The sequence below is a fragment of the Lycium ferocissimum genome, chromosome 7 (assembly GCF_029784015.1).
Source record: "Lycium ferocissimum isolate CSIRO_LF1 chromosome 7, AGI_CSIRO_Lferr_CH_V1, whole genome shotgun sequence".
NCBI lineage: Eukaryota > Viridiplantae > Streptophyta > Magnoliopsida > Solanales > Solanaceae > Lycium > Lycium ferocissimum.
Window position 1 is genome coordinate 31,572,075 of NC_081348.1, and position 14,724 is coordinate 31,586,798.

General features: G+C 39.5%; 1 protein-coding gene across 1 annotated transcript; it reads right to left on the reverse strand.

Moving 5' to 3' along the window:
• Positions 1 to 1,659: 1,659 nt before the first annotated feature.
• Positions 1,660 to 11,278, reverse strand: LOC132064381 (importin subunit alpha-4). Its single transcript, XM_059457337.1, has 10 exons — positions 10,890 to 11,278; positions 6,858 to 6,954; positions 6,689 to 6,780; positions 6,458 to 6,589; positions 5,568 to 5,753; positions 5,272 to 5,435; positions 5,024 to 5,102; positions 4,502 to 4,630; positions 2,786 to 2,913; positions 1,660 to 2,321 (listed from the first exon to the last, which is right to left on the reverse strand). The coding sequence occupies exons 1-10, from the start codon at positions 11,106 to 11,108 to the stop codon at positions 1,943 to 1,945; spliced, it is 1,605 nt and encodes a 534-aa protein (XP_059313320.1). The 5' UTR covers positions 11,109 to 11,278; the 3' UTR covers positions 1,660 to 1,942.
• Between the last annotated feature and the right edge of the window lie 3,446 nt (positions 11,279 to 14,724).

Below are 14,724 nucleotides of genomic sequence, written 5' to 3' on the forward strand. Positions count from 1 at the left end.
TAGTTACATGAGGATTCCTGTTTGGATCTCAGGCTGATCCACAACAGCTTCAGGACCGTTCTCAGTCTCTCCAACCAAGCAGTTAAGTTGCTTATTCTTACATTGATGTCCAGGTGCATACTTCTCCCCACATCTGAAACATAAGTGATTAGCTTTTCTGTACTCATAAATTTCGGGACTTAGTCTATAAGTTTCAATTCTCTTATATAGCATGGGTGAAACTCTTTGAGCTGCTGTCACCCTAGTGTTAGAGTAAGGTTTCACGAGTGTTTTATCCCTCTAACTTGCAGCTTCAATGACCTTCTCTTACATTCTAGCCTGTTCTATTGCACTACTCAAGGTGGTTGGTTTTAACAGCTTGACACCAAACTTAATCTCTTACTTGAGAGCACCCACAAAACTAGACAAGAAATGTGCCTTTTCTAAAACAGGATTTCTGATGAGCATGTGGGCTTTGAGATCCTAAAATTTGCCCAGAAATTTCTCTATTGGTCTAGTCTGTTCAGGTTTGTTAAACTCTTCTACAACATCCTCCATTAATTTTTCACCAAACCTATTACACAATTCCTCTTTAAATTCAGCCCAAGTCATAACTTCCTAATTAAGGTTAAGGACTTGAACCACACCTCAGCCAATCATTCAAATAAAGAGCAGCAGCTTCAACCTTAGATTCTTCGGCAGTTCTATACAAGTTGAAATACCTCTCACATTTTCAAAGCCATACCTTAAGTTCCTTACCTTCAAAACCAAGCAGTTCCCACTTAGGAGGTGGAATTGGGAATCCTGCTTGCCTATTTGGTCTGGCATCAGCTGCTAGAACAGGAAGCAACCGTCCTCCTCCATTTGGATTTGGTGGTAGTCGTTCTAAGGCAGTCAATCGATTCAAAATTAGTTCTAAGGTTCCTCGAATACCTAACTATGTTTGCCGTAAGGTTTGTTGCCCAACATTTAACTCAGCTAGCATCTCATCATGTCTATCAAGCCTTGCGTTCATAGTTTGCACTCTAGTGCCATCCACCATTGTTAAAGCCACAGGTTGCAGGTTCGTGAGCTCTGATACCAATTGTCACAGTCTCAATCAATTAACAAACAAATCAAACAAGTTTTTTTTGGGACAATTTTGTGGTTTATTTCGAATTGAAAGCAAAATTACAATTACAACTAATAACTGAATTGAAAGACTAATAAACTAATATATGGAGCTTGATCTAACGAGCTACCGTGGTTGTGTTTAGATCTGTAACAAGGAAGAAAAAGAGATTGGATGAGAAGAGAAAAGAAAGGAGACGAGAAATCAGAATAGATAGGAGAGAATAGGGAATTACCTGTGCTGAATTAGTAAATGTCGGGGTTGAGAAGGGGCGTCAAAATGAAACTGGCTAAATCTCTCTCAATCATCTTGGTCAAAACTTGTATGCAAAACTCATTCGAAGTGCTAAAGGATTTGCAACTTTTTTTCTCATCTAGAACACCAACAACCAATATTCTGTAATCAAGAAAACAGGTTTTGTTGATTTCCAGACCCATTAAGCTTTGAGTTTGGTTTCAAAACCAAACACCACTTTTAAGTATATACTAACATTCATGCCATCATAGTCTGATACCACAAATACTGACTATGATCTTAACACTAGATTACGTCGTGGTAAACAGCTAATCTTAGGCAACATTAACCACATACCATGAATTCAACCATAAAAATATCCTGTACTTCACACAAAAAGCCAACCAAAAAGAACACTCCTTTGTAAGACGATGTTGAAAGTTCAAATGAAAATTAAGAAAAACAAACTAAACCATTACACTTTCAGACAATTCAAAAAGCCTTTGTGCCAGACCAAAAACCCTGACCCTTGGCAACAAGTAAATCCAATTACATAGTCTAATATTGTGATCCACGAGTGAAGAGACCTATAAAACAAAACAGACGCGCTATAATCTTCTAACCAAACTTGAATCCCCCTGCAGGAACATTAGGCTGGTTGTTTCCGAATTGAAAACCTTGCTGATTCCCGTCAACCCCATCAGGAAGATTTTGCTCTTCATCTTCTTCAGCCCAGTATTTCTCCAAGATCTTTACAGCTTTCTCATAAATCTCGTTGTTGTCGTGAGTTTGGAGATTCTCAATCTTATCCAATCCATCACATTCATCTATCATTTGTGCATACAGATTGACTCCACCATTCACGCCGGCTTCTTTGTCCACCTCGCCCACCTTCAGAATATTCTCGAGCCCCTCCAAGCATACTGTAACGATTCTGGGATCGGGGCAAATTAGGAGATCACATAGTGGCTTAATGCAACCTTGACTTGCCAAGAACCTGCAATAGGATAAACAACAGATCCATTAACAAAAACTGAAATGTTCACCATCTTTCCGCAGTTGCACAGTACTTCACAATTGCTCATTCAAAAACCTAAGAGCTATTCCCTTAAAAGGTTTAAAAGCTCTTTCCAGAAGTATTGGAAATCCTCCAGCATGTCAAGATGATAAGTAGACCAGCACTCATTAAATATCAGTTTGTGTTTCAAAACCAAGAGCTTTACCTATTTTATCATAAGATAACACTCCAATAGAATGTCTATAAGAGTGTCTGATCATTTATCAAATAAGAAGAAAATCTGCTGTTAGTTTTGCTCAAGCTTCAAGAATAGTTATTTACTAACTACCTCATTAAAAATCATATCGGTTCGGTGACAAGAAGAGTATGACCCGATCATAAGAGATATCAGACAAACAGCAGAATTAAAGGACTCAGAGAGATTATACAGACAAAGAACAAACCTAATCTGGTCATTAGATCCTCCAGAGGTAGCATTTGAGATAGCCCATGCTGCCTCCTTCTTAATGTCAAATTCTGCATTTTGCAATAGGTGTACCAAGGGAAGAATAATATTTGCCTCAATAACAGCCTGTTTAGAAGAAAATAAACAAGTGCAAGTGCATAAGTAGCAAGAGTAATAAAGGAAAAGAATATTTTGAATTTCCTGAATCAATTCATTTCATCCTTGAAAGGGAAAATGGACAGCAAAAAAATCGGCAAAAAAGTTGACGAAAAGGAAGCGAGCTTCTCTTGAAATAACTTCGTAGTACAAAAATATCTTCCCATCGCATAACACTCCGGTAGCACTTTTTCATTTCAACAATCATATTCTAATCATGTGCTACATCTTCATTTATCATATCATTCTCTGGAAAGTCAAGCCTAAATATCTAACTGTGTATATTTATGTAGCACAATCCTGTTTAGTCTCACCCAGTTTCACTCTTTTTATGATACCTAAACTTGCAGCGCAGATATTGCTTCTTCTTATCCAAATACCTTATTGTCTAACGTGCTTCTTTGTAGTTTAAGCTTTTTGGTTGATACTCTCACTATACTACGAGACCTCATCCTGTGTACTGTTAGTTAGCTCATTCATATTTAGGATAAACAAAGACAGGTCCACTGCGGATCCTTGGTGTAAAGCCATTATTGCGGAAACTTTTGTTGTTTATCCTACGATTATTCTAACGCTTGTAATAGTTCCCTCATATGTATTCTCTCTTTTTTTCACAAGGCAAATTTAGTTCCTTTGTACATATCCTTAGATAATAATTACCTTGTCCAAATAATTATTATTTAAGCTTATGTTTAGTTTTCTCGCATTACATATATTTTTTTTACTCTCAAGAAATGCATCATACGGTGAGCCTATTTGCATCAAAGAGAGCCAAGATAAAATAAAGGAAATTGCAATAACTACAAACAGGAGCTCCCTGTGTCCAGGCAAAACCTAAAAAAGAAAGGAAAAAGTGCATGCACATTGAAGCCGTTAACCTGTTTCCCATGAAAATAACATCAGTATTCAGTAAAAATCAAAACTAAGCTGCAGGTGTACAAGAAAAGCACGCGATGACGGAAAAAATTCACAGAAATACCATATGTTGTAGCATTTATAACAGTGGTACATTAAATTCATCATAAATAAATGTGTTATATTAAATATTATGCTAATATGTGACCCCCATTAAATCACCACGAGAAGAGCAAAGTGCAATAACAAAACCACCGCAACCCAATGCCCTACAGACCCTCAGAAAAGGAAAGGGACAAACACAGGTGTAAAGCATAGTCTGTAAACTACTTCTGGAAGGTACTTGAATAAAATATAGAACTACAGTTTAAACAAAACAGAACTACCTGACAGAGCAAAAACTCACGACTATGTCTAGCATCTACAGGACGATAACACAGAGCTTGAGACCAAGGCAATAGTTAGATTTATCAGAGTACTTTCTCAATCCCAAAAGATTTTAGGTACTTAGCTTCTGTTCAAACAACTTAAAAACAGCATTTGATGTAGTCTTGCTATGTATAGACCTTATTTCCACTTTAGATAACAAAACAGTAGTTTATGGGATTTACTGAGCCAAAAAAGTGCAAACTACTCCATGTAGAGATATGACCTGGCAGCAGACTAATAAAATCAGAAGCACTCAAGTGGAATGGAGATATACCTGTATTTGGGCTCTGTTTCCAGCAGTGATGTTAGAGATAGTCCAACATGCTTCCTTCTTGATGCTTTTCTTGTGATTTTGAGTTAACAATTGATACAGACATGGCAAGACTTGGTTGTCAATCACATACTGAAATATGAATACCAGTAAGTCATGTGAAAATAGAGCAAAAGTAAGCAAAGCGAAGAACACTTAAATCCATATCCATGTAGCAGCAGAGGTGATATTAGCAGAATTTTCCCATCTTTCTGATTATAAAGATTATATACGCAAGTTCATCCTGAAAGACAAAGTGCATAATAAATTTCTTGCGATACGTTACTCAGAACTTTTGTTTTGCTCACTAAACAGATTCGCATGATGTTAAACATGGATAACATAATAACTGCATAACAATTTTCATATCATTTTGATTTTTGATGTGGAGATAGAGTGACCGGAAAGGCAAAGTGCAAAGATAACTTGAACACTATAAAGGTAATGCTACAGTATTGATTCGGACAGAGGATGACGTCGCAGTACCTGTGTTTGAGCATCATCACCAGTAACAATATTTCCCGCGGTACGGAGAGCAGGTATGAGAACGGTAGGCGATGGATGACTTCATAGGACGAGGAGGGGAAAAGGCAAGGTTAGCATCAAATCAGCTGGATTTTTATAAAAATTCCAAGTATAAAGTTGGATGTCAAGAGCAATCTCCAACCCCCTAAATGCATGGATGCTGACTAATTTAAAGCAAAACAATGATTGTAGAGATATTAGGAACTTACAGAAGAAGCTCCACTAGTCGTGGACAGACACCTGCCTCGATTACAGCCTGAATCTTATCATTTGGGCCATCAGATAAATAAGAAAGAGCCCAGCAAGCATCTGTCAAGACTTCTTCATCATTCGTGTGGATAAGTTGTTGAAGAACGGGCAATGCAGGTTTGACCTATAACATACACTGTCAGCCAATTATTTCTGAAATAAATCTTTAACTATCTAGACAGATTCGGAAACAGCACAATAAATAAGACACAAAAATATGCTCATTAAAAAGGAAGCAAAATTCAAGTCCACTTACTGCCTCAAATGGTGTTGGTGGTTTGCCTCGACAAAAGTTAGAAAGAGTCCATGTTGCATTTCTTAGCATTGAAAGCTTTGACTGTTCATTCAACTGAGCTAGCAATGGCATCAGCGCACCCTGATTTAGAACAAGATCTCTACAACTTGGGGAATCACCAGCAACATTGCCCAAAGCCCAGACTGCCTGTTTGGTAAATTGGTGTCAAGACAGAATTGTTGTCAGAATTTTTAGAAAGAACCAACAATTATTAAAAACAAATGTTTACTTTGTTAAAGGGACATGCACTTTTTTTTAGAATTTGGACACAAAATTCTTTGAAGAAAACACAGGATCACCAACACAAATAGCAGAAGCAAATTTGGAAAACTTTCAGACCTCCTATACCGCTAGGCTCTCACTTAATATTAAACTCCTCGACAACGGCACTATACAACTCATTAATCCCTTAACAAAGTGCAAAATGCATCCCGCAGTTATCCACTTGGAAATTTAAACTTAGTTAGCCAAATTATTATCTTTTGTTTCACATTTTCATTGCTTTTTCGTCTCTACATCCAATTGCACATCAAGAAAAAAGTGTTATTCCTTTAATTATTTCTACATGATTCTACTATTTTAAGCAAAATAAAATTTTAACTTATGAAATAATTGTTTTCCTTATCAAGGTTTCTTGACGTATATTGACTTTAATTTAAAGCTCACGAACACTGCATTATGTTTTAGGTTACGTAGCAAATTGCAAAGTTGTTCCTATTCCACATACCGAAGATATCTGTGCAACAGGTGACATAGTTTAAACTCTAACACTCACCAGGAAACTATTGAAATTCACGTCCAACAATCGGGTGCATAATTAAAAATAAATTCAAATAATGAAACAAGATTACCTGTTCACGGACATCATCACTGGCTGAGCTAAGAAGTTGTACAAACATAGGAACAGCTCCATGGTCAATCACAACACGAGTATGTTCTGATGTCCCAGATGCAACATTTGTCAACGCCCAGGCAGCTTCAAACTTCAGACATAGTAAAGATCAAGGCCAATTCAGGATGGTTGCTGCATCTTGAGTAAAGGCAACCTAACAGGAAAAGAAGGAGCAATAGGTAACACTCACTTGAAGCTGAGGTAGGTCATGCCGTCCGAGGAATTCTACGAATCGAGGGATAACTCCAGCTTTAATTACCTCATCAATTGGAGGGCTGCGCTCTACAGTTAACAAAACTATAGTCAGCAGAAAATAATTTAAGAAAACTAGATCCAAAAATGACGGAACAAATGAATACCAATCGATAAAAGCTTCCTAAAATGTGTAGTTGCTTCGATTTGCGCCGCGGGATCTTCTGACCATACTCCTTGGACCATAACAGGAATACTTTCCAGCTGTTAGAAAACACAAAAAGCTATTAGAAGTGGCCCTTAATTATAGTAAAAGTTTTGGCAAAGGAAAGGATTAGAGTGTCATCTTTAATCTCTCAAATATACTCCCACTTGTCCTTATTCTAAATGTTTAACAGTTCCATAAATAAAAAAAATATCTGTAAACCTTTGCCGTGTTCAAGAATCCACGTCCGTCAAGTATTTTTTTGGAAAATGAAATCCACGTCCGTCAAGTATTCATAGCATGATATGATATTTCCTTCTAAACTAATTCTACCTTCACAGAAGGAGGAAAAGGTTAAACGCTTTAACCTCTTCGACAATAGTACGAAGCCAGAGGAACTTCCTTATTTCCGTTCTTCTTATTTTCAAGAAGAAAACTTGTTAAATTTTACATTTGTGTTTGTGCTTATGCTAGCATCATTCATCTTCTGTTCTCATCTCTTCTTTCTACAATTCCTCAGTTCTGTTCCTCATTATGCAACTATTACTGAAATTTGAAGCCAAGTTTTCTACAGAAATTCATGTCTGTAACGATATTATGTGACTAAGATTGTGACTCTATTAATATTATGCTGAAAATTGAAGCTAATATTCTACACTAATTCTTAGTGTTTCTACCATATTGTATTTTCAGATTGTAAGTCCTTGACCTTTCTTAAGTTAAAAACAGTATTTTAAAGCGAAAAGCACAAGAAACGACAAGGTTCACGAGGCTGGAAGCAAAAAGCGAAAAGTATAGTGCACCCTTCTTTGAAGTGACGTGTACAATTCACAAAAAGTTAAAAAAAAAAAGATCAAACTGTGAATTTAGTACTATAATAATCAAATTGCAAATGAAATAATTAATGTCAGCATCCATTGTACAATAGTACACATATTAATCCAACTCCTCAAAGTTGAGATTCAAAGAACCGACTGCCTATAGTTTGGAACTCTTTGCTCGTCATTGTTTGAAAGGTACACTTCTCTGAAGGGCACATAACCTCTCGCTTTGTATCACTTTAAGCAGCGAAGGCATGGCTTTTAACAAAAATGGAATCACTTGGTCAAGTTTAATGAATTTCTGAATATAAAGAGTTTATCTTAATTCTGTTAGAAAAACTTTCACATTTTCTAACCCAGATGACATTTATTTTGAAGAAGCATGCACCTCGATTGAAGTGTGCGCTTCATTTCTCATCAGAGACAATAATATTATCAAACTGAGTTTTGCTTTTCGGTTTTCATAACACGAGCACGATTATCAAAACATTTCATTCCAGAAAGAATAGGTTACTGATGATATGTTACCAAATGGACACTCTCGTTGCATGGAGCCTCAGAAGGTAAGAGTTCCTTTTGGGTCTTGACATAAGTCCAGCTAATCATTTCCGCAGATCAATTATGGTTCATTAAATAATTAAAGATATATAAGCCTGATATAAATAATGACAGACACATTAATCCATGATTTCAACTTGTCTTTTTCACACTTGTTAAAAATGCCATATACACAGAAAGATGTGAAAGAAAGGGCTAAAAATAAGAACTCAATTGGACAAACGAAGTTAGCTGACTTAGCTCTAATTATGATTATCTGATATTACAAAGGACTTACTGCGTAATTTTGTTGATTTGTTTAAAATTGCCGTGGCACGCTATTTGTAAAGTATGGGTTTCCTTTTTAGCTCTTTCTAAGTCTTCCCAGTGCTCCATTCCAACCTCCCCGCTACTAATTAACCTACTCGGTCAACCACTCCCTCAATTTGATCAGCATATTGAAATTTGGCAAATAGTTTAATATTTCTATAGCTTATCAATTGGTATTTTTCTCAAATTTGAATTGGAATGGAGTTCAAACTTCTTAACATTTTATTATTTAAAATGAGAAATTTTAAAGTTACTGCCCCTGCTAGCATAGCTTATTCCAATAGTGGTTTCTTCACCCTATTTTTGTTGATGATTATTAGCTCTATTTATGATTATCAAGTTTTTCTTATATTGGACCTTATATTTGTGTTGAATGAAATTATGAGGACGTAATAAAAGAATCTTAATCAATGATATTGTCTCTAATTCAATTTGTTTTGTTATTCTTTATTTATCGTAGTCAACCGCGCACTGCGGGCACTAATACTAGTTTCTAATAAATCAAGAGGTAATTTCATTGATTTCATACTAGGATGGTGCATAACTATGTACAAGCGATCGAGTGTGGTATCCACCATATATCACTGTCCTAATAACCTATACATACAAGCATTCTCTCTTTACACCAAAAAGAATCGAGCTTTTCATTTATATAAATTAGACAAATTTGTTAAGTATAAGATTATAAGGAGTTCATTTGTTGATCCCACTGGTAATCAATGGCTGCACAGCTTTAAAAAAGTATCATAATGGAGCAAATCCGTACATTATTCTCTGCAGTGCCAAAAAAGATATAATCAAAAGTCTAAATATCTGGCATTTCTCACTTGGTGCTAAAACATATACAAGCAATTAATCACGATCTCAATAAGAACACACAAATAAAAGGTAGACTATTAAGTGTAGTCAACTTCAGCAACAACAAAATAAATAAAAAATCAGAGTTCCATTAATTCACCTCAATCAGTAAATTCAAATACCCAATCCGTAAATAGTCGAAAGATAAAAGCAAAAGTACACACTTTTGTCCAGTTTCAAAGTAATCTACCAATCAAATCAATAATCAATCACCTATCGCTAATCGCTAAGATAAAAACTTTTAGGCACTCCGCGCTTATCCACCATATAAGAGTCCTAATAACCTATATATACTAGCATTCTATCTTTACACCAAAAAGAATCAAGTTTTTCATTTATATTAGTAATTAGTCAAATTTGTTAAGTATAAGATTTAAAGAGTTCATTTGTTGATCCCAGTTGTAATCAAGGGCTGCACAGCTTTAAAAAAGTATTGTGATGGAGCAAATCCGCACATAATTCTCTGCCACACACAAAAAAAAAAAAAAAAAAAAAAAATTTCAAAGTCCAAATATTTGGCGTTTCTTGCTTATAGCTAAAATATTTCCAAGCAATTAATCACGATCTCAATAATAACATAAATTAAAGGTGGACTATTAAGTGGAGTCAACTTCAGCAACAACAGAATAAAAAATCCAAGTTCCATTCCATTAATTCACCTCAATCAGTATATTCAAAATACCCAACCCCTAATTAGCCGAAAGATAAAATAAAAGCAAAAAGACACAAACTATTTGTCCAGTTTCAAAGTAATTGACCAATCAAATCAACAATCAATCACCCATCGCTAAAATCGTAACTTTTAGACACTCTGCGGCATCCACCACATAACACTGTCCTAATAACCTATACATACTAGCATTCTCTCTTTACACCAAAAAGAATCAAGATTTTCATTTATATTAGCAATTAGTCAAATTTGTTAAGTATAAGATTATAAGAAGTTCATTTGTTGATCCCACAGGAATCAAGGGATGCACAGCTTTAAAAAAGTATCGTATGGGAGCAAACGCACATAATTCTCTGCCGCGCCAAAAATAATAATAATCAAAGTCTACATATCTAGCGTCTCTTACTTATCACTAAAATATTTTCAAGCAATTAATCAGGATCTCAATAATGACACATAAAGAAAAGTTAGACTAGTAAGTGGATTCAACTTAAGCAACATCAAAATAAAAAAAAAAAACAGAATTCCATTAATTCACTTCAATCAGTAAATTCAAAATACCCAACCCTTAATTAGTCAAAATATAAACACAAAAGTACAAACTTTTTATCCAGAAAGTAATCAACCAATCAAATCAAGAATCACCCCATCACTAAAGATCAAAACTTTACCCACTCGGTGGCATCAATAACAAGATCAGTCACAGCATCTAAACATAAAACACAAAAGGGTATATAAAAATCATTATCAAGACTTCAAAAATTACAAAGAATTATACCCTTTTTTCAATAGCAGCAGGTGTTTGAGCAGCATCAGGCAATTGTTGAGACTGAAGAAGAAGACCTTCTCTACGCTTCTTAAGTAGATTATCTTCACGTTTATTCTTTCTGATCTCAACCAAATTGTCTTCTCTTCTTCTACGGGCTTCATCTGCATCAACCCCAATTTTGTAAGATTTCTTACGAACTTCAGTACGAGTGTTGGGTCTAAGCGACATTTTGTGGAAATTGAGGGGTGAGATTGAAGAATGTCTCTTCTCTCTCTCACACAAAGCGTAGAAGAAAATTAAGGAAAGTGGAGACTGAGATTGAGAGAAGAGGAAAATTTTTTTTGAGGGGTGAGATTTGAAGAATAAAAAAGAGGAAGGGAAAGTAGGGGGGCCAGTAGGAATGGGCTGTGAGTTTTCTCACTTTTGGTATTCTTGTTTTTGCTTTTAAGACACGTTATGGAAAATACAAGGGCTGGTTTTTGGTCTTTTTGTTAAAGACTTATGACTCACTAGTTCTATTATTAGTATTAAAAATCAGGAAAAAGAAGAAAACGGAAACAAATTGTGGTTGTAGTGAAGGGGAAATGTGTTTACCCGATATCGGATAACCAATTGAATTTGTAAATGGGTATAGGATATGTGTTTTGTTCTTGACGTATGTAAGATAAAGAAAATATAGATTTGAAAGCTCACCGCTAAAGCAGCCAAAGATGTAAACGTTATGAGCAATGAATTATATTATTAGCAATAATTCTAAAAAGAAACGGCCTTGGCCGAATGAATGAGAGGGAGAATAAATATGTGAGATTCTTCTTGCAAATGTTCTTGAAAGGTAAAGGGAGCCAACCTCCCGAAAGGAGGGTGTCCCATATTTATAGTCTTTGCCCCACGGGCTTCGTACGATGTGAACTAAATAAAATAATAATAACAAGGACAGCCTGAACGGATTTGGTGGGATTGGACGACGGCGCCGTCGACACACGCGTGGTTGGTGGGCGACCACGGCGGACGGCATAACGACGCGTGGCTCACGTGCGGCGGGCGTGCCGGACCAACGACCACACGGACCAACGGCGGCTGCCGAACAACGGCTATGCGGACCAACTGCTAAACCGGAACAACGGCCATGCGGATCGAACGGCTATACTGGGACCAACGACCATTCGGACCGACGATAAGGTGGTGGACGAAACGTGTCCTTGCTCGGCTCCGGTCTAGGCGCCCCTCCGGTTCGATTCGAATGTCATCGGCACGTTCCTCTCTTTCTTTCCCTCGGTCCTCATTTCATCGGTTTACGTTATATCCGTATCGACCGTATACGGATAGCCCCTCACCCTCGTTATGCCGATCCATCGGGGGTAACGGGGAGTGAATAACCTTGAAACCGGTGACTCGGCCGGCTCGTTCTTATCTTCACATTTTGGCGGGAATGACTACGTAATGCCTCGCCAACCGCCTTTGCACGTCATGTTAAGTCGCCTCTCGTTAATGATGGGGACACGCGGCGTTTTTCGATTGGTTACCCTCGGTAACCGTTCCCCTTCCTCGCCTATATAAGGCCCATTACCTATTCATTTACCATTTTCACATTCTGTTTCTCTTCAGCCTCCTCTCTTCTCTACATTCCTTCACATTCCCAAAAATTGCTATCTGCTGCATCTGACTTGCTGTTTGACTCATTAACTCGAAATTAATGCAAAAGGGTTGATTTCGCCAATCGTTTTGGTCCGGTTGCTGTTGTTTCGTCATCCCTGAATTACCGCCTCCTTCGCCTCCTTTCACTTTTAAACCCTTCTCCTTTCATACTTTGGAGATGTCCGAGTCCACTTCCCACGAGTTCCTTCGATGTCACCCCCGGATCCCGGTCCCGCGTCCCCCGGCTAAAATCGAGCTCGCAGTTTCGGACATTATTCGGCCAAATTCAACTTTAACAAAGACCTTGAGGTCGATAAGCCTTATCGGTTTCGACGGGGGATACGACGTGAATCGATATCCTTCATCGATCACCGAGGAGAAGCTCGACGTGGTCCGGGCCGACTGCGGGTGGGACACCCCGGTGAGGGTTTTCGTACCTGGCCCGGACGAATCTGTTACCGACTACCGAGAGGGATTTTTGTACGTGTACACTTATCCTTTTACCCTCAAAACCGACCCTCCGATTGATCCGGTCATCCTCGATATGTGCCGGACCTACGGGGTGACTTTGGCACAGATCGGCCCGATCGTTTGGAGGGTCGTTGCCTGCCTCCGGTTACTCGCCAATAACGCTGGGAAGGAATTTTCGCTGAGCCACTTAATACGCCTGTATTCCCCAAGGATCTTCCGGGGCGGCGTGATTAAACTTGTCAAGCCGGTCGAACCGTTCTTCTCGAAGATGGACGAAGACCGGGATAGGGGCTGGCTAGAGAGGTACGTCCGAGTGAAAACCGAGGACATCATCCCTGCCGACTACATGCCCTTTCCGGAGGAATGGAACAATAAGCGTAAGCTCGAATTTTTGGGCAATCGTTCTTATGCATTTAGTTGTTTTTTATTCATTCTTTGATCTTGTCGACTCATTGCCTTCTCTTTTCCTTTACTCAGCCAACGGATACGTTCCTCCCGTCATCCGCGATGCGAGCGAATGGGTCGCGCTCCTCCGCCGCACCCCTATGAGAGAATCGGACATGGGCCCACTGTCTCGTGGCCGGTGGGTGCGCAAAACCACGGTAATATGTTTATTCCATTACGTGTTTGTTGTGCTCCCTACTGCCCGTGGCCCTTTGAATTCACTATCTCCGTCATTGCTTTTGCCTTTCAGGTTTGCCCAAGGGTTCGGTGGCCTCGAGGCCAGAGCCGGGAACCGCTTGTCCTGCACCGTCATCGGGGTTCGACACGGCGGGTTCTTCCCGTGTCCTTGACGATGCCGCCAAAAGAAAGAGGACTTCCGAAAGCGCGCCGACAACAAAAAGGAAGAAAGCACGGTGTTGCCCGGTCGTCGAGGGAGGAGGCCGAGCCCGACATCGTCGTTCGGAGGGTCGGCTCGGTCCCCTTGGCCCCCGATTCCGGAGGAGGCGGCCTCCGTTCGGCCCGTTCCTTCTATCGGCGAAGGCCGTTGGTTCACCCCACACTCGGGTGCGGAAGAAATACTTTCACCGGTCCTCTTCGGTCGATTGACTTCGTCGACATTTCGGGTGAAACTTCTTCGGAAGATACTCCCCCGCAAAGGAAAAGATCCGGGAAGCGGTCGTCGCTAAGGCCGGTGAACGAGCGGAGAACCGGAGATCGAAGCCCCCACAAGTGTTCGTCCATCTCCCCGGCACGAACCCGCCGTGATCGGCGGCCCCCGCCTTTGCCGAAAGCATCGAGGCCGCTCCAAGTTCATCCACTCCGCTCAACGCGTGGATGACTTTGATGACATGTTCTCGGGGACTCCTCCGGCTTCGCGGCGAGAAGCTCGGTCACCTCCCTATTCCCCGGGCCACTAGGGCCGCCAACCGAGCATCCGAATCGGTGCCGGGGATAGTTTGCGAATGTTTTCCCGCTCCGAGCGTGGATCCTCGGAGAACCCGATCGACGTAGTCACCGTCCCCCGAAGACTTTAGCTTCTTATCACGCCCGGTGGGCGTAGCGAGCTATTTGCGCCCTCTTGTCTCGGATTCGGACAAACGCAAATGGCCGGGGTCACTTGGCGATGCCTTATCAACGAGGGTACGCACGCGGCAACCGGGTGAGGTCCTTAACCACCCTTGTAAATTTTATTCTCAGAATGCCATCCCTTCTTCGCCTAAGTCCTTTGGTTTGTCTTATCTGCAGAGTGTGGTGCTGGTTAACGAGGCCTTCATTCATGCCCAACACGAGATAG